The sequence below is a fragment of the Ascaphus truei genome, chromosome 4 (assembly GCF_040206685.1).
Source record: "Ascaphus truei isolate aAscTru1 chromosome 4, aAscTru1.hap1, whole genome shotgun sequence".
NCBI lineage: Eukaryota > Metazoa > Chordata > Amphibia > Anura > Ascaphidae > Ascaphus > Ascaphus truei.
The window spans coordinates 31,004,708-31,026,064 of NC_134486.1; the positions used below are offsets into that span (position 1 = coordinate 31,004,708).

At 44.0% G+C, this 21,357-nt stretch overlaps 1 protein-coding gene across 3 annotated transcripts in view; it reads right to left on the reverse strand.

The window, feature by feature from the left end:
* DNAH14 (dynein axonemal heavy chain 14) overlaps positions 1–21,357 on the reverse strand; it is a 368,675-nt gene that overhangs the window by 129,230 nt on the left and 218,088 nt on the right. For all 3 annotated transcript variants that reach the window (XM_075595506.1, XM_075595507.1, XM_075595505.1), the window contains exons 46-52: positions 18,351–18,512; positions 16,119–16,251; positions 12,687–12,763; positions 8,840–9,030; positions 7,343–7,471; positions 1,490–1,630; positions 162–329 (exon numbers count right to left, since the gene is read on the reverse strand). In XM_075595506.1, the coding sequence (XP_075451621.1) occupies positions 162–329; positions 1,490–1,630; positions 7,343–7,471; positions 8,840–9,030; positions 12,687–12,763; positions 16,119–16,251; positions 18,351–18,512 (1,001 nt within the window). The remainder of the gene's footprint in view (positions 1–161; positions 330–1,489; positions 1,631–7,342; positions 7,472–8,839; positions 9,031–12,686; positions 12,764–16,118; positions 16,252–18,350; positions 18,513–21,357) is intronic.

The window sequence follows — 21,357 nt, forward strand, 5'->3', positions numbered from 1 at the left end:
GTGCCCTTAATGGCAGCAGACTGGTTAGTAAATATAGCCCATTCATTGAAACGATTCGTCAATGACGTATAATAATGATTAGAACCAAAACGCACAGACAACACATTTTTTGAGCTGTCATAATATCATAATGATGCTGTAAGAATATTGTTAGTAATTACCTTGTAAAGATCTCTTAGGTTGAAGGTATAGTGGCACTTGGCTGGTGTTGGTAACATGCTGAGGCACATTTTAAAATAGATGGCAATTGAAGAAGAGGCCAACAAATCTCTACATTTCTGGACTTCAGTCAAAAAATGACTGGTTTGCAAAAATGAACCCAACTGAACCTAAAAAAAAAAAAGAAGAATACAGGATATTAGTTTTCTTTATTGTTATAGATGGATATTTTAGGATGAAATCTACTCCAGCTAACATGTACAACACAAATTCTATTCAAGGAATTATATATTCCCTTTTTACCCCAATATCAATCTATCTTAAAGCACAAAGAACCATATGTACTAAGCCGTGATATGTTATAAAACACGTTCTGGCGCTTGAATGCACTCTAAAGGGACATTTTCATTAAGCGGTGCTAATCAATAAGACACCTTTTGGTGCTGGAAGACGCTTTGCAGCCCATTCACTTCAATGGACCATAAGGGATCGTGATCCATATTTACTAAGTGATGTTATTCCACAGGGCACTTTCTGGCCCTCTGATTTGCATATGCTATATGGTGTCTTCTGGTGTCAGGAGGTGTATTATGGAATAACACCGCTTAGTAAATATAACCCCATATTTATTAAACGGCGCCCAAAGAGATCCTATGGAGTAGTACTGCTTGGCTCAAACTACATTGAATAGTACAATATATGATGAATATAGTACAATTTTTGTCCATTACTTTTCAGGGATAGAGTTTTTTTTGTAATAGTCAGTAAGGGATAAATATGTATTATGAACAGACAAACCAGAAAATGCCATTTAAAATGGCTAGAATATTACAAGAAGACATTGATAAATAACAGCTAGTGAAGAAGCCTCATTCTCTGAATGAACTCTGAATCTATCAAATCTCTGAGTTAGGAATTTCATGATGACATTACCTCTACCATACTGTACCTTCTAACAACTAAACATATCCCAAAACGATTGCTAGATCTTACATCACACATTACTTACAATTATATTTGTAGTGAACAATACGTTTTCAAGGGCCAACATGAACGTTGTTCATACAGTAGATGTAGTTTGAACGTGAGCTTTCTAAACTTCATACAGTATACTGTTCAATACGAGTACAGTACGTTCTGCTTCGCACAGTGGCTGTGTATTATTTACTCTCCGTCACCAACTCAGCACAATTTTGCCACTCACTCAGTAGCTCTATCATCCCAAAATGCCAATATGTGCATGAACCACCAACCCAGTCCCACAGTTACAACATTTTAGATCAGTTTCTGCACAGTTCCTATCCATTCCTCATTTTCACTGTGTGATTACCTGAAAAATATGTTGTAGCGACTGAACCGAAGGATGAGGAAGTACGATCATGCAGAAGTGTTTGAGCAGACGTGGACTGATTTCATTTCTCCCACCGCCAGGAGGCACACAAGCAGCAAGCAAAGAGACATCCTGAACATTCTGTGGGGAACAATCAGTTTCCCATATTCAATAAGTTGTGAAACGGTCTTCCCATTGATTGGGATATAAATACTGTACAGCTCAACCCCGTTCTAGGGTGATCTGCTACAACGCGGATCCGCTAATAACACGGTTTGAGTGTGGCTCCCGATTTAAAAACAGCTCCATTTTTTTTTTTTTAAACATTCACTGCTATATTGGTAACGGACACACACAAACACACAAGGTGGGAATTGAACATGAATACATTTTATATAATACACAGCCAGGACCTTTCATATGCTAGTGCCAATTCTCTACCTCTACACCATACCTGTCAATTATATGATGTATTTATGTATGTACAGTTTATTGTCCACATCCTATATATATTATTCTTAAAGTGTGTAAAACAGTGATGGACAGCTCTGTTCAAGATGATGGTCCTGCAGGGGTTAACTCTCTCTTGCAAAAGGAGCTGTAATCACATCAGAGTTTGGTATTGTAGGCCTGGATACTGTGATGGGATTAGGACCATTGTTGAGGAATCAGGGAGAGGTCGACCACCTGAGTGAGTTGACTTGCTCTGCAAGAGAGCTGTAAGCCCTGGGGCTGTATCTGTATTGTATGCCTGTGAAAGGGGATTGTATGGGTATTGTCCTGTGACAGTTGGGTGAATGACGATGGGTGGGTGAATGATGGTGGGTGTGTGAATGACGGTGGGTGGGTGAATGATGGTGGGTGGGTGGGTGAATGAGGTTTGAAGGACGATGGGTGGGTGGGTGAATGACAATGGGTGGGTGAATGACGGTGGGTGGGTGAATGACGGTGGGTGGGTGAATGACAGTGGGTGGGTGAAAGACAGTGGGTGGGTGGGTGGGTGAATGACAGTTGGTGGGTCAATGTTGATGGTGGGTGGGTGGGTGAATGATGGTGGGTGGGTGAATGATGGTGGGTGGGTGGGTGAATGGGAGACAGTGGGTGGGAGACAGTGACTTGGTGACTGGGAGACAGTGACTGGGTGGGTGGGAGACAGTGACTCTGTGACTGGGAGACAGTGACTGGGTGGGTGGGTGAATGACAGTGACTGGGTGGGTGGGTGAATGACAGTGACTGGGTGGGTGGATGACAGTGACTGGATGGGTGGGTGGATAACAGTGACTGGGTGGATGACAGTGACTTTTGACAGTGACTTGCATGACAGTGACTGGGTGGGTGGGAGACACTGACTGGGTGAGTGGGAGACAGTGACTGGGTGGGTGGGAGACAGTGACTGGGTGGGTGGGAGACAGTGACTGGGTGGGAGACACTGACTGGGAGGGTGGGTGACAGTGACTGGGTGAGTGGGAGACAGTGACTGGGTGGGTGGGAGACACTGACTGGGTGGGAGACCGTGACTGGGTGGGAGACAGTGACTGGGTGGGTGGGAGACAGTGACTGGGTGGGTGGGTGACAGTGACTGAGTGGGTGGGTGGGTGACAGTGACTGGGTGGGTGGGTGGGTGACAGTGACTTTGGGAGACAGTGACTGGGTGGGAGACAGTGACTTGGTGGGTGGGAGACAGTGACTGGGTGGGTGGGAGACAGTGACTGGGTGGGTGGGAGACAGTGACTGGGTGGGTGGGAGACAGTGACTGGGAGGGTGGGAGACAGTGACTGGGTGGGTGGGAGACAGTGACTGACTGGGTGGGAGACACTGACTGGGTAGGAGACACTGACTGGGTGGGAAACAGTGACTGGGTGGGTGGGAGACAGTGACTGGGTGGGTGGGAGACAGTGACTGGGTGGGTGGGTGGGAGACTGTGACTGGGTGGGTGGGAGACACTGACTGGGTGGGTGGGAGACAGTGACTGGGTGGGTGGGAGACAGTGACTGGGTGGGTGGAAGACACTGACTGGGTGGGAGACAGTGACTGGGTGGGTGACAGTGACTGGGTGACAGGGAGACAGTGACTGGGTGGGAGACAGTGACTGGGTGGGAGACAGTGACTGGGTGGGAGACAGTGACTGGGTGGGTGGGAGACAGTGACTGGGTGGGTGGGAGACAGTGACTGGGTGGGAGACAGTGGGTGGGTGGGAGACACTGACTGGGTGGGAGACAGTGACTGGGTGGGAGACAGTGACTGGGTGGGAGACAGTGACTGGGTGGGAGACAGTGACTGGGTGGGAGACAGTGACTGGGTGGGAGACAGTGACTGGGTGGGTGGCAGTGACTGGGTGGGAGACAGTGACTGGGTGGGAGACAGTGACTGGGTGGGAGACAGTGACTGGGTGGGAGACAGTGACTGGGTGGGTGGAAGACAGTGACTGGGTGGGTGGAAGACAGTGACTGACTGGGTGGGAGACAGTGACTGGGTGGGAGACAGTGACTGGGTGGGAGACAGTGACTGGGTGGGAGACAGTGACTGGGTGGGAGACAGTGACTGGGTGGGAGACAGTGACTGGGTGGGAGACAGTGACTGGGTGGGAGACAGTGACTGGGTGGGAGACAGTGACTGGGTGGGTGGGAGACAGTGACTGGGTGGGTGGGAGACAGTGACTGGGTGGGTGGGAGACACTGACTGGGTGGGTGGGAGACACTGACTGGGTGGGTGGGAGACACTGACTGGGTGTGTGGGAAACAGTGACTGGGTGGGTGGGAGACAGTGACTGGGTGGGTGACAGTGACTGGGTGGGAGACAGTGACTGGGTGGGTGGGAGACAGTGACTGGGTTGGTGGGAGACAGTGACTGGGTTGGTGGGAGACAGTGACTGGGTTGGTGGGAGACAGTGACTGGGTGGGTGACAGTGACTGGGTGACAGTGACTAGGTGGGTGATAGTGACGGTGGGTGGGAGACAGTGACTGGGTTGGTGGGAGACAGTGACTGGGTTGGTGGGAGACAGTGACTGGGTTGGTGGGAGACAGTGACTGGGTGGTTGACAGTGACTGGGTGACAGTGACTAGGTGGGTGATAGTGACGGTGGGTGGGAGACTGACTGGGTGACAGTGACTGGGTGACTGGGTGACTGTGACCAGGTGGGTGACAGTGACTGGGTGGGTGGGAGACAGTGACTGGGTGGGTGACAGTGACTTGACTGGGTGACAGTGACTAGGTGGGTGATAGTGACTGGGTGGGAGACTGACTGGGTGACAGTGACTGGGTGACTGGGTGACAGTGAGACTGTGACTGGGTGGGTGACAGTGACTGGGTGACAGTGACAGTGTGTGACAGTGTCTTACCTTGACCAGGTGGGTGCAGCTTGCCGCCGGACTCTTTCCCCTCCTGCCCCCGATATCCCCAGGAGGGGAGGTGGGCTTGGGGGCTCGGGAGGTGGGCACGGGGGGGGGGGGGCACGGGAGGTGGGCTCGGAGGCAGCGCGGGAATCTGGCCGCGGGGGAGCGCGGGAATCTGGCCGCGGGGGAAGCGAGGGGAAGCAGGCCGCGGGGTGAGCTGGTACTTCCCCCTCCATCCCATGTTGGGAGCGGGGGGGGGGGGGGAGCGGGACCTGCGCATGCGCGCCGGGATCGCGGGGGAATCGCCGCCATTTTTAAAAAACTTTTTTTCAAATTTATCTAATTAACCCTTTCTCCCCCGCTTTTGGCGGCCCTGCCTGTGCCTGTCTACATTCTGTGGACTATGACACAGAAGAAGAACCAGGGGAACGATGGTACCTCTTAAAGAGAAATAAACTACATAGTGCAATACTGTTTCAATATGACACAAATGAAGCTCCCAAGTGTACACTTATAAGGCTGAGAGGTATCAGACTAAGGTATAAGGCCACAGGTTGGAGCTAATAGGAGGAGGTGCAATCTCAAAAGAGAGAGACACACACGGAGCCAATGGTAAAAAGTAACACGATTTAGCCAAAACAATAAAAATGAAGGCTTACAAGATCCCAATGGGATAACAGCATAGAAGGTTGGTGATCATAGCATCATATCACGCCGTCGTTGCCGCTTCAAGCCGCCATATTGCCCATATTTGGGCATGCAATTTTGGGGCTTCCTGGCCAACATTCAACCCCAGTAATCTCATCAACTGGGTCTGGGGCCGTGTGCAAAGACCAGGACTATTGTTCCTTCCCAGACTGGCTGGCATCTTCCCTGAGTGGGACAGGGGTATGCAGTAAATACTCCTTCTCCCCAGCCACAACTGAGTTATTCTGGACCCAATAGCCTTTGTAAAGGCTGTGTGCTGACAGGGGACTGGCAGAGCCCCTGTAAAGAAAGCGCTTGCAGGGAGTCAGCCGAAGGAGACCCAGTGAAGGGCTCTGGAGCATCCGGTGGACGCAGCTCGGCTTGAGCTGTTTGGAGAGAAACAACGGTGGGGAATTTAAAACTGCTGGCTAGTGGAGAGCAAGGCAGTGCTGACCATACAACAGAGGACAGCGGAGCAAGCTGGTAACGATGTATTGGGGTAAGCTTCCAGATGGAGGTCTCCACACCTAGGACTTTAGGTTGATCCCCAGTTATCCCAGTTGGGTGAGTTTGTGTGTGTGTTTTATGTACTGGAAGTTTGTGGAAACTTTTTCCAATAAATTCACTTTGGTTCAACTCTGCAGTTCTGTCTAGTGTACTGATCCCCGGGTGTAATTGTCCTGGTCTCCCGTGACATTATATATAGAACGATTTCAGCTACATTTACTTGAGTGGAGCTGGAAAATTTCCTAGCAAGGGGAAGACGGCTTACTAGCATATTGAATAGGAGCCAGTACGTTTAAAAACATAGTGTATGCACTGAAAAATGAAATATGAAGAATTCTCCCCCAACTCCCCTCCCCCCGAAAAAACACTGTTGTTTTAACAATATCATGTAAGAGAGAGTTAATGGAGGCTGAACTAGTCACTACTGCTTTTCAAAGCAAAACATATATGAACTAATAATAACTTTTGGCATTTTTAATGAAGAAATCAATAGCTAATTTATCATATGGCTACATTTAGAAAGATGAAAGATCCAGCGCTCCACGGATTTGCAAAAGTATCACATTTGTTGCGCCATACACAACGACCGTTTCAACCTTAGTAGGTCTTTTTCAAGTGGAAAGGCTTTTCACTTGAAAAAGACCTACTAAGGTTGAAACGGTCGTTGTGTATGGCGCAATAAATGTGATACTTTTGCAAATCCGTGGAGCGCTGAATCTTTCCTTTTCACAGTTCAAGCTTGGATATTTGTGGCAGGTATCCCTTTGAACCAGCAGCACCGGTAATACTGTTTTGTTTTTTGACTAATGGTGTGCAGCATATCACTGTTCATTTGACTACATTTAGAAAGAAACATGAGTCTGCAAACAAACTTGGCAAGTTTGGCAAAACATTACAACACTTTGTCTGCATGTGGTTTCACCTGTGAAAATGGTCTCAATATAAATTGAATGGTGGGAAACAAGCTATAGTTCAGTTCTCTAAAAACGACTCGATTGCTGCTTCCTCCAGTTTGTTGGAGAGATTTTAGGAAATTTGGGGTCACAAGTGGGCATTTTGGCATGCATCCATAGAAGCATGGAGCAAGTATCAATTACAAAAGTTATGACCCTTTCCGTCACCTTAACTCTGCATGTGTCAAAAAGTGATTTGGTTAATGGGAATTGTTCACTGGAATAATTAAGGGAAGAGTTGCTTTGTTAATATATTACGAATCATAGTTATGATATTATAATCAAATCCAGCTACCAACTCCTCTATTAGCTCTATGCATCAAAGGAAAACTGTTGGCACAAAGCGGTTATTTTGTCGCAGCTCGTAATATACCTTCCAGGTAAGTGTCTTGGTGTCATAAAATCCGCCCATCTCTAAAAACTGCCGAAGCAACTCAAGTGGCGGCTGGGCCCCATATTGTTCTGGAATTGGCATATTCAGGTCATCAATAAACACAGCCACCTTGGATGAACAGAAAAGTAACATTAAATATTAATGACATATAGGATCACATATTAATGAAAAGAAGAGAGACAGAGACAAGAACATGAGGCTAATGTAAGTGTGACACTGATATTGCGGAACTTCCGATGTAATGATGTTAACAAATAATTCGCAACACAAAGCAGAGAATATGTTACCACTGCAGACTGCAATGTGGGCGAAATTTGCTTTAAAGTATTTTTTTCCCTTAAACCAGCAAAATCTTATGGTTTTTTTTAAATAAATCAGTTTTGTAGTGTTAGATAATAGTAACTGTTTATTATTTAGTTTATTTAACTCTTTATGCCATTTTAATGAGTTTGAAAGCATCCTTTGATTTCTATGGCAGGTTTTAGCCCATCTCCCAACAGTGCAAGATCTTTGCAACACTTTCCTGTTTGGGATAATTTGTTGCCAATGTTCCAAGCAATTTGAGCTGCAAACTGTAACAATAGATAATGTTACCTTGGTAATATAAGGATACATTATAGCTGCTGCGATACAGTACACTGACTGAAGGCTTGAGTGAAACTGAAAGGCGGCCATTATGTTAGGGAGACAATCAGGATTGTTACAGGTTTATAACAGGAGCATCAAACGATTGGCAGCTTAGGTAAGAATGTACACATGCTTTGCATATACAAATAAGAAACAAAGGGAGGGAAAGTAGTACACTGGCGACACACTTTATTCGAGCTCGGCTAGTCCCACGAATTCGGGTATACCCGGGTGTATTGAGGTTTGTGACTGTTTTCTGCCCGAGTGCATTGAGTTATTTTCCAGGCAGGGATTGAAGCATTTTATTCCCTCTGGCTGCAATACTGCACAGTATATATATATATACTGCATTACAATTCATAAATTTATGCCATCTGGTAGACACGCGAAGCATTGCAGCCTATTAAATCCTAATCATTATCATTTAACAGATCAGCCGCCCGTCAGCCAGGCATGAACCCAGGCTGGGAAGGCAAACGCAACGGGGCTTGTCAGAGGTGAGGAGCGGCGCATTCCAGGTATCTGCCAGGTACATACCGGGTATTTGCTCGAATAAAGTGTGTCGGTGCAGTATGGCTGCTTTAAAAATAATTTGTCGAGGAGTTGAAACATATGTAGAGTGTGTGTGTTGCACGGGTAAATCTCCAGTGCACGAAATGTCATACTTAGAGGAGACTCCCTAAAGAAATCTACAAACGCAGAATAATAATAATTCCTTAGGTTTAATGGGAGTTTTCCTGCGAGAGTGCCTGATCAGCGCTATCGCAGTTTAATAAATACCCCCCCCGGAGTAATTATTTCACGCTCTCAACAAATACTTCAAAAGATTTTATCTTCTACTACTCTTACCCTTTTAAATTTAGGAGCGGCAAAATTATCTCGACCTTTTCTCGTTAACTTATTCAGGATTTGGCTCTGGATTCTGGAGGCGCACGTATGTGCCCCTAACTGCACTGTGGCAACTATTAATTTCTTTGTTCTGGGGACACGTTGACTGTCAGATGTCAGTCCAGCAACATCCATTCCAATAAGCGATTCATCTATTTGGATACAGATAATGATATGAATTAAATACAGAGTGAAGAAGAAAAAAAACAACTTTTATGGCGCTAGACAATTGATACATCACAAACTTGATGTGCTAATTCAAACCCGACGTGGAGCTCATTGTCATTGATGTCAAGAAAAGGATAATTCAGCATACAGTTGTGTGAAAAAGAAAGTACACCCTCTTTGAATTCTATGGTTTTACATATCAGTACATAATAACAATCATCTGTTCCTTAGCAGGGCTTAAAATTAGGTAAATACAACCTCAGATGAACAACAACACTTGACATATTACACCGTGTCATGATTTATTTAACAAAAATAAAGCCAAAATGGAGAAGCTATGTGTGAAAAACTAAGTACACCCTTACTACTTCCATAGGAATTAAGATGCTAAGTAGCAGACAGGTGCTGCTAATCAAATGCCCTTGATTAATTGATCATCAGCAAGTGTGACCAACTCTATAAAATCAGAAGTTTTCGCAGTTTGCTGGTCTGGAGCATTCAGGTGTGTGTTAACACAATGCCAAAGAGGAAAGACATCAGCAATGATCTTAGAGAAGCAATTGTTGCTGCCCATCAATCTGGGAAGGGTTATAAGGCCATTTCCAAACAATTTAAAGTCCATCATTCTACAGTGAGAAAGATTATTCAAAAGTGGAAAACATTCAAGACAGTTGCCAATCTTCCCAGGAGTGGACGTCCGAGCAAATTCACCCCAAGATCAGACCGTGCAATGCTCAGAGAAATTGCATACAAAACAAGAGTTACATCTCAGACTCTACAGGCCTCAGTTACATAGTTACATAGTAGATGAGGTTGAAAAAAGACGTACGTCCATCAAGTTCAACCTATGCTAAATTTAGACAACAGATACTTTATTCTATATCTATACTTACTTATTGATCCAGAGGAAGGCAAACAAAAAACCCCATTAAGGGGAAAAATTAATTCTTTCCTGACTCCAAGAATTGGCAATCGGCTTAATCCCTGGATCAACATCCTTCCCATGTATATTTATTTGGTACGTATATCCCTGTATACCTTTCCCATTTAACAGTTAGCATGTTAAATGTTAAAATTCATGACAGTACAATTAGAAAAAGACTGAACAAGTATGGTTTGTTTGAAAGGGTTGCCAGGAGAAAGCCTCTTCTCTCTAAAAAGAACATGGCAGCACGGCTTAGGTTTGCAAAGTTGCATCTGAACAAACCACAAGACTTCTGGAACAATGTCCTTTGGACAGACTAGACCAAAGTGGAGATGTTTGGCAATAATGCACAGCGCCACGTTTGGTGAAAACCAAACACGGCATATCAGCACAAACACCTCATACCAACTGTCAAGCACGGTGGTGGAGGGGTGATGATTTGGGCTTGTTTTGCAGCCACAGGACCTGGGAACCTTGCAGACATTGAGTCAACCATGAACTCCTCTGTATACCAAAGTATTCTAGAGTCAAATGTGAGGCCATCTGTCCGACAGCTAAAGCTTGGCCGAAATTGGGTCATGCAAAAGGACAATGATCCCAAGCACACCAACAAATCTACAACAGAATGGCTGAAAAAGAAAAGAATCAAGGTGTTTCAATGGCCCAGTCAAAGTCCAGACCTCAACCCGATTGAAATGCTGTGGTGGGACCTTAAGAGAGCTGTGAATAAACAAATGCCCGCAAACCTCAATGAACTGAAGCAAATTTGTAAAGAAGAGTGGGCCAAAATTCCTCCACAACGATGTGAGAGACTGATAAAGTCATACAGAAAACGATTACTTCAAGTTATTGCTGCTAAAGGTGGTTCTACAAGCTATTGGATCATAAGGTATACTTAGTTTTTCACACAAGGCTTCTCCATTTTGGCTTTATTTTTGTTAAATAAATCATGACACGGTGTAATATGTCATGTGTCTGAGGTTGTATTTACCTAATTTCTAGACCTGCTAAGGAACAGATGATTGTTATTATGTCCTGATATGTAAAACCATAGAATTCAAAGAGGGTGTACTTTCTTTTTCACACAACTGTATATCACATCTGTTTTTTTGTTTGTTTTTTTTTAAACCTTTTTCACACTATTTGTTTTTAATCAGTTTTTATTCAATATTTTTAATTGTGTTCTCCAAGTCAATTTCTGGTTTATACCAGGGATATTCTATTTCACGCAAACATTCCCAACATTGGACACCATTACGCAATGTACAGTAAATGCTGAATTAATTGGGCTAATACACTATGTTTGCACTATTTCTCTGCATGTGTGACCACATTAGGCCTTGCCCCCGCTGCCTACTACAGCGTCCGCTGTGGCGGACGCTGCTCAGGCGAGAGCTGCTCCTGCTCTCAATAGAATTGAGAGCAGGACTCGCGTCGAGCGATTAGGCACGCCCCCCGGCGGTTCAGCCAATGAGGGCGAACCTGCCGGGTGACATCATGGCCGCGCCCCCGTCACGCCCCCCCCGGTCTCTCCTCCTGCAGTGAGCTGCAGACCGGGGAATCGGCTGAACGCGCCGCCAATATCGTGGGCGCGCGTTACAGCGGCGTGACCGGGGCCTTAGCCTTACGTTCCACAGAGGAGTTTCACACAGCAGAACACAGTTTTAAGGATACCAGCCCCTGTCGGGTTTGAAATCACACATCAAGTTTGTGATATATCAATTGTCTAGCACCATAAGAGTAGATTATCTCCAGTCCAACAGTCTCTGATTTCCCTAGAAAATCAGTCGACTTTTTAGGCAGCTCATGGACATGTCTTTTGTTATTGGACACCGAATGATTTTCATATGGGCACATTATATATCGCTTGGCATTGATCACTTTTTATATGTTATAACTAGCGCTTTACACTAATTATCACTTCATTAAATACAGGGTGTTTACATGTAATTATTTATTTTAACATCTTGTGTATAATTATTTAAAAAAAATAAATAAAAGTATTTGCTGTTCCCCTTATTTTAACGGAGCGTTTCATATTGTCAGAATAATTTAAATATACCGATACAGTAGTAATCCAAACTACTATTAGTTCCATATAGTCCTAACTGGGATTGCATTTTAACAAGTTCACTTCTCATAAGGCACAATTGAACCAATGGTAGTGACCTGTTTAAGGTGTTACATCTTCGGCGCCTTTGAAAAAAAATAATAGACACCTAGAAGTACATTTTTTAAGCAAGGTTAAGCCTGGACATGGGTGCAGTTTGACTTCCTTTGGCCACTACTAATTGTGTAATGCCCTGGTGTTCAACAAGAGCTTGCATAGGTCAAGTCTTCCTCTTCCCCCCTTTATCTTTGTTCGTATCAGAGAGAGTGGGGTAAAAGTAGGGAAAATACTTGATTGATGAACACCCCCCATTGAAAAGAAAAACTCTCACTTCCTCCCTCCCCCCGCCAAAAACACGGCAACACTTCTTTAAGCAGGATTACATTTATTTGAGGAAGCCAACTGCATTAGGTACAGTACTTTACACAACATTGTTTATATGAGCTAAGGGGAATTGCACCTTTTTATTGCCGGGTCCCTCTTGACAGCGTTATTAGAAAAGACAATTGCTTAGTCACCGTGGTATCACCTTTTATAAAGAAGATTCAATTGTCAATGATTTGGGTGTTCAAAATGATCTTAAATACAAAATGATATAGTTTTACCCATGTCTCCAGTAGGCAGGACAGGCTTCTCATATCTTCCTGACTCTGCGGTTAAAGATGTGATATTCTGTAGAAGACTGTCACGAAACAAGAGAGTAATGAGGCTCATTCATATAAATGCAAAAGCATATATATATTATGTTACTATTATCATGTATTTATATGGCACCAAAATACTCCATAGAACAGTACAATGAGGGTGCAAAAGACAGTAACAATAAAACATTTAGGAAGCTCTCTGTAAATATTATAACATTAAAGCAGCAATTTCATCTGAGATTTTTTTCTTCTATTTAATTATTTTACATAATTGGAACCATGGGACCAACGGAGCTAAATCGCTGGGATTATAACCGGTGTACCCACCAGTGCTGGTGCTCCCTACTGGGGAAACAATATGGCCACCAATAGGAATGATTTCCCACTTGTCATGCTTCAACTTCCACATCCTGATAGCAGGTGAAGGTAGGCATGTGACAGGGACATGCCCCCTGGCAAAGGAGGCTCTCCCCCAAAGTGGAACTAATACAAAGTTTAGCCACTAGCAGCAGAGTCTGTTAGGTAGCCTCAGTGGGAAGGTCATTGACTTTGAAACTGGTTTGAATCCCAGGGTCAGCTCTCCTTGTGACATTGGTCTAAATCACTTTGTTTCCCTGTGCTTTATGCACCAAAGTCAGATTATAGCATTTTCTTGGCAGGGACGTGCTGTGCCTGCAAATTTAATGTATTGCAATGTAATTTAATGTATTTAATGTGTAAATTGTCACTGCTGTATAAGGACTCTCTCTCCTCCTCCTCCTCCTCCTCCTAAGCCCTTTTCACGATCTGACTGGGAGTAATGCTGACACACTTAACATTACACTACAGTAATATGATGTTAAGCCTATACTACATGCATATACATTAGCTTTGTGGATACGCATTAACCTCAGGGAAAATAAGGTCTGCCTTGGAGGGGCTCAAGGGCTTTGGCCAAAGAGTTAAACTAAAAGACCATTTTATTCGATTATATCTATATATATATATATATATATATATATATATATAGGCACTGTACCGTGTATTTGTGTCAATGGATGTAGCACTGGGCTCTGTCTGTGTTTCATGTTCTGTCTCTGGTTTTAAAAATAATGTCTGATTTGTGTAATGTGACGGTATGAGCCCTGACTTAATAGAGCTCAGTGAATATTTCCCTTAGAGGTTACTATATACCAGGGGTGGCAAACTCCACTCCTCAAGGGCCACTAACAAGTCAGGTGTTAAGGATATCTCTTCTTCAGTCAGTTGGGCCATCTGTGCTGAAGCAGAGACATCCTCAAAACCTGACCTGTAGGTGGCCCTTAAGGACAGGAGTTGGCCACGTTTGCTTTATACTGTTTATTTAGCAGAATAGCTGGTATTGCTGTTTTAAAAGCAGGTGTTTGTTTATGTGCTTACCTTATTATATTTACAGAAATCATTTTACAATTACCCTATGTCATGATAATGTCATGAGATATTAGGTATTTTAATCCCTCTGGTGCTTAAGGGGTTAATGAGCTACAGTTTGTCGCTGAAAATATAATATTTGGTGGTTCTGACTTGTCATGAATCTGTGGGAGCTTCAAAGAGGCTTGATTGAAGTTGGGTGAGAAAAGTACAAAGAGAGGTTTTGTGATATGTTATCACCTTTTTCAGACCTAGTAGTACAAACTGATATAGTCTCAAGATAAGGGCGGTTGTCTTGCCAGACGTGGGAATAAAATATGGCCCCTGTGACACGTTTATAAACATGGTCTTTTTACAGCTGAGCTTTAAAGACATTCGCTAGATGGTTCTGCAAAGGTTCAAGAGGCATGGCAACAGAAGGTATCATACCAAGGGTGACTTGATTCAAAATGAGAATATCATGTGGCCTATCCGTGGCACCAAGTCGCACATAATGATTACAGACACGTCAGGTCTAGCAGGTACTAAGAGACAGGTACTGCTTTGACTCTTAAATTTAGGATTCCGATGTTCATATTTAGTCTCATTGCATATGCCATGAGTGCCTGAATGTCTTGATGTGACTCACGTGTGTAAGTGTTAGTTAAGGAAAGTTATGAGTACATTTAGATATTGAAATAGAGTTTAAACATCATTGGTGGGAGGTGTTTTACTCTGTCGTATGCCGTCAATCTCACAGTTGATTTACGACAGGGTCTGGGTTTAGGTTGTGTTCAATGGGAAATAATTGTATTTAAGTCTGAGCAAGGATGATGAAAATTAGATCCTACCAGAGGAGTGTTTTGGATAAAACAAGTAGATCTCATATTCTAAACCAGTGGCCTCTCTGGGGAAAATCTATAGAATTTGGTAATGTATAGGTTTTTCTTTTATGTGTTACCCTTTTATTTTAAGAAGCTGTTCTGCATTTTATTGTAACTGTATGTTTCTTGTAATCTCTTTTCTGGAACCTAAAGCACTGTATATATACGATATATATACACGATATATATACACGATATATATATATATATATATATATATATATATATATATACCATACGATACCACCTTGAGAAAGGTCCCACGGGGGGTCCGAAACGTCGGCTTTTGTGTCTTCTATCAAATATAGAAAATGTATGATTTACTTACCTGCGTGCTGTCCCTTGATGTCGTGTTGCAACCGGTATCGTATGGTCTGTTATTGCTTTATGGGATAAGCACCAAAACTTATTTACTTGCAAATGGTGTGCCGGCTGTGCATTGGATTTTATATATATATATATATATATATATATATATATATATATATATATATATATATATATATATATATATACATTTAATAAGCAATGCTTTGGGCTCTGAATCAACTATTGCACGCTCTGGGGAGAGAATCAACGTTTTCGGACACATTTAGCTACAACTGATTTTTGTGTGTTAAAGTGCATAGTTTTTTTCTATAATAATCAGGTACCTGGGGGCCCTGGCAAATATTAATTTGACATCTTATTTGCATAACTACCTCAGGTGGTGGCAGTGAATAGATATTATTTGCAATTGTGTAGGGGTTACCTCACTAGAGGTACCTTGCGGAGGAGAAAGGTGGGGTGGCTAGAGTAGCCATGTGTTAACCCTGGTTGCATAGCTAAGTCACGTGCTCCCGTCTGTGCTGTTCATGGCGGTGGTACCGTATATTGGGACGGATTTAGGAGAGCTAGAACTCATTTGAGGGACCTTTGCGAAGGTGAAGGGTGGGGTGTATTAATCCTTGTCCTGTAGAGGAGATATTATCCATTTGACGGACCTCTGCTGAGGTGAAAAGTCAGAGCGCTTGCATGCGTGAGTATTAACCCATGTCCCGTATGCAGGTTGCGTGCTCGCAGGGTGTCGTAAGTGAGACATTACATGTAAAAAAAAAACCTTTTAAGGACACGTTGGAAAAAGTAGAGAATAAAAGTTCACCTTATTTTTCTAGCTTCATTAAACAAGAAAATGTCTCCTAATATAGTCCCAGCCTTTACAAGCAATCCACCGGGGCGTTGCAGTTTCTGTAACATGTTTTGGATTAGTGTCGTTTTTCCAACACCAGAATCTCCTAGAAAAAAACAAAAGAAAAAAGATATAGACACAAGAACAGCTGGCGTCATTTATCATTTTCTCTTTGACAGTAGAAAGAAGGAAGTTAACCTGCTCTGCACCCTAGTCTCCTGCGCTGGGCAGCAAATGAGGTCACGTGGGAAAGTCAGCATCCAGAGAGGATAAGTTGGAAGATGGATGTGACACAATATCTCATGATAACTATATGTAAACTGCTCTAGCAGTCGGCATCTTTCACGTGAACACGTGAGTGTTTGTGTATGATGAAACAACAAACGTATTATTATTATTTCTGCATGACAAGCCCCAGTCTTTTCATAATCTAAACACAGGACCGGGGGACTTGGATATTTCTATATGTGCAGGTAAGCATAGGAGGCGAGATGTAAACGTGACTAAGTGTATAACAAATACATTTAAAATGCAATCTGTATAGAATATCATATATAGTTTATTGTTAGCTTCTAGAATATCATATCCATATATATATATATATATATATATATATATATATATATAAAGAAGAAAGACAGGAACAATGTATACACACCCTACAGAGATCTCTCTTATCTTTGTATGCTGTAGCTCAGCTATTGATTGCAAAAAGCAAAATGATGGAATGCAATAGACTACAGCAGGTGTTCTCAACTCCAGTCCTGAAGCCCCCACCCCCCAACAGGTCAAGTTTTCAGGATATCCCAGATAGCTCAATCAGACACCTGTGCTGAAGCAAGGACTGATTGAGCCACTTGTGCTGAATCAGGGATATCCTGAGAAACTCCCCAAATGTAATTCCTGTAGTTCTCTCAACAACGTTTTGGGGTGACGAATTACACCTTCAGCTGACAATGTACTGTATGTAATGGGATGTATTGAAAAATACATCAATACCAAAATTGTCCAGAAGAGGTTAAAGGCGCAGGCTCACACTGGGCAAAGAACAGACGTCACTGAAATCATTTTTGACATTGTAATTGTTTTTGTTTATTTACACTGGGGTCCTGGATAGTTATATTTAACCCACCATTATCATTGCTATAATTTCACCAACATTTACAGCTTAAACGCTTAAAAGATAATTACTTTGATCTTGTTTTTGTTTGTTAGTTTAACATTAATCATCGTTTTTTTTTTTTACCATTTAAACATTATGTGTTACTGCTGTAAATTCAATTTAGTGAGCTTGCTACTTCCAGAGTGAATTCCCTAACCATGAATGTTAAAAAATAAATAAAAAAAAAAACATTATGGGGCCTATGCCATAAGCGTTCATAACCCACTTATCGAGCACTTATCAGCCAAAATGCCTACTGCTATTTAGTAAGCCTCGATAAGTGGACGATTAAGGAATGAATTGCGAAAATTTTCAGCCGTCAAAATAAGATCGCCGAGTGAGCGGTGATAAGCCACTTATCGGCAGGTTCTAGTAGCCGCGATTAGGTTATCAAGGCCTATCGTGGCTCTAGAATGGCGAGTTTCCCCCAAAATCCTCACGCCAGGAAAAGTTGGCGTGAGGCTGGTGAGACAGCACTTAGGAAAAAGAATGCTTTTCTTCTGGATCAGATTGATGCAGGGGGTCTCCGGAGTTGATATCCATTAATATCAGCAACGGAGACCCCCGGCATGAATCTCATGAAATAAAAATGCATTTACAGGCAACTTCATTACCTTAGCGGCTAACCAGCTTGTGTGTGTGTGTGCGTGTGTGTGTGCATGCATGTATCTGTGTATGTGCATGCATGTATCTGTGTGTGTTTTTGCATGTATGTATGTGTGTTTGTGCATGCATGTGGGTGTGCGTGTGTGTGCATGTATCTGTGTGTGTTTGTGCATGTATGTATGTGTGTTTGTGTATGTATGGTACCAACAACACCAGACATAAAAAAAAAAGGAATTCCTTCAATGGAATTGTATTATTTTTGCTGGTACTTTGCTCAACTTCTTAATAACTTGTATTATACAAACACCCCTCCTCAAATCTCTATCTGCATGAATGAATGACAGCATTTCACCACTTTTGCCAGCATAGGAATAAAACAGTTATTTGATTGCAACAATAAACAATGACAATACGTTTGACATAGTTTTTTTCCTCACCTGTTAAGAGCACTGGGGTATTATTCATAAGGAGAAGGCTGGTGAGAAAAGAATACCTCACGCTATCTACAGTGGTGATGTACTCTTGGTGAGGGGAACTTCTTCCTTCAGCGTTATCTTTCATTATCTTTGCCATATTGTATTCGGAGAACATTAAACTCTCTAAGTAGAGGGGAAAAAACATTTCAGCACCAGTAATTCTAATAAATAATAATAATAATATAATAATCATAATAAATAAAATCAAAACAGAACATAAGTAACAAAATAGGGTCACCTCTAGGGTGATGCCCCTTTGCTTCCAGATATCACCTAAAAAAAAATATAGAAAGTTGCAAAGTGGACAGAGCTCACAATCCTTAACACTTCAGGGCTTGAGAGGCCTGATGTTTCTGGAACTTCTGGAACTGATGAAGTCAATACTGCGGAAATGGGTCCTTTCCCCGAGAACATGAAAGTAGCCGAGAAGCTTTCTAGAGCTTTCCAAAATGAGGCAAACTTACAAACATACAGATGCACGTTCTACACAGAGCACACTGCACACGGATATAACTAATGTGATTTGACCTTCTTTAGTGCCGGATAATGAGGGTTATATATATATATATACCTCCACCGGTCCCCGGTTCCCCCCCCTTACCTCCGCTACAGCGAGGGAATGTGCAGAGGTTGCGGCAGCTTGTGGGAGCGGCGACTGCGTTGCCGGAGGCTCTCGGCGCCTCTCTGTGCAGGGTGTCGCCATCTTAGATGTGGTCACGCATGCGCAGTGCAGTCGTGCATGCGCAGTGCAGGGTCTTCTGTTGTGGTGGCCATCTTGGTGCACCATGCGCAGAGAGGTATACAGAGGCGGCCATTACACCCATGGGCTCTGCGGAGACTACAAGCCCCATCATGCACATGGGCTGGAGATCAAATGTCCCAGATCAGCGAATAGGGCTGCGCAATCACCTGCTTCCTGTATTGTTACATTGCGCACGCTGAGAGCACGCCAGTCGGAGCTGGGACACCAGAAGGGTAGGGTGTGCGTGTGCAGGGTGTCAGTGGACCCTGCACTAGGCCAGAGACCCCCTTAGGCCCCAGCTAGGCCCTGACTCCCCTGTTCAGTTTGTGGCTGCTACAGGGACAGACCCTTAGACAGGGACACTGTCCCACTTAGCTTCACTAGTGTCAGGGACACAGCAGAACGCCAGGCAGCAGTTGTGGCCTGTGGTCAGGGACCAGACCGTCTGCTACTGCCAGAGACTCTCATCAGTGTGGGACCCTCCAGCTGGATACCACCCAACGCGGAGACGGACTCGTCGCTGACCACAACCGTCGCTGGATCAGTGCATCCTATCTTCGGCTGTGGCATTACCGGGTGTGGGATCACCCGGCAGGTACCTCACCTCACCAAGTGTACCAACTATACACCTTCAGTTCTAGTGGGGCAGCATTGTCTCAAACTTTGGGGTGGGTTGACTCTGTGGACATCAGGGTGGTTGAGTGCCATGGGGCACCTCCGTACTTTGGGGTAAACCCCACCGGGGTGTGGACATGGTGTTGGGGGGCACGGTGAGGGGGTACGGCCCTGCGAGGCCTGGGTGGTTCTGTCTTACCGCTAGTATTCACGTGTTCAGTAAACCTATTATATCATACCAGTGTGTCTTTCTTATATTGTCATGCACAGGGTTATCCCACACTGTTAGGATCCCACGCAGGTGGAGGCGCTGTCACCCGACGGATCAGCTACACTCCAGGCTACCAGCAGCAGAGGTTCAGGCCTCCTGTGAGCTGCAGGTAACGCACCACACACACAGTAGCCACCATATCTCCCAGGGGGTGGGGGAAAGTGCGTTATATATATATATATATATATATATATATATATAATATTACATAAATGTTTTGGATGCGGAACAAAGATTGAACTTTCAATTGGGTTCTTCCACTTCAGAGGCAATACAATTACCATTTGGTGCTTCATCTCGCATATTAACCCCTGCACAACCAGAAAACCAGCTACGCTGTCATGGTCACACAGGGTTTAAATAACTGTAGGCAATAATGGTGTAACGGTGTTCCCCCACACGGTGGTAGATTTGTCCATTACTGGTCGTGTGGTGCATGATACCTGCTGGTAACAGGAGGGCTGAGTTGCCCGCCAATGGTAGTGGGGACACAGGACTAGTCTTCTGGGGTTCATACCCGACAAATCTCCTTAGCAGTGCAGCGCCTCCATCTGCCGTAGGCTCCAGGAACTGAAGATGATCTCCTACAGTAGAACTATTACCTCTCCCCCCAGTAAGGTCACGCACCAGGCAGGAGGTATAACAACAGGAACGGTTTATTATCTCTTCTGTACAGCACAGTAACAAGGCAGGCTTCTGCCCGATGCAGTACTTCTCAGCTACCACTGAAGGAAGGAAGGACCCTGGACCGTCACTACAGGCCATGGGCACCTGCAGCTGTCCTAGCTCTTCCCTGCCTCCCTAGCAGAGGCAGAAGTATGGTCCACACTCACTCTCCCCCGGGGGGGAGAAGAGGACTGCAGAAGGCCCAATACTCAGCCTCTCCACTGTGTGACCTGCCTTCCTTAAGTGGGGAAAGGGACTCCTAAATTTGGACGGTACCTGCCCTTAAGTACAGCCAGGAGAAGGCCATCAGGTCTGACTCATGATTGGTCATGCCCAGGCCTGATGTCACCGCCTCCCAATGTCACTGAAGTGCAGCTCCCCTGATATGGGGAAACCCCATATCAACTACTGGCAAGGCCTGCTTATACCAGGGCTTACTGCCAGGAGTGAAGCAAACTAGTAGCCACAGATGGCATGGCTACAATGGCATCAGCTCCGTTTAAATATCTGTATAGGTGAAGAGCTGAAACTGCAGCTAATGGTTAATGTTTTTTGCAAATGTCAACTGCATGAATATGCTACATTTACAAACACACAGAGAGTGATGAGGAGCAGGAGATCCGTTCTTACAGTGATAAATGAGCTGCAATTGAATGAATTGTCAACCAAAAATA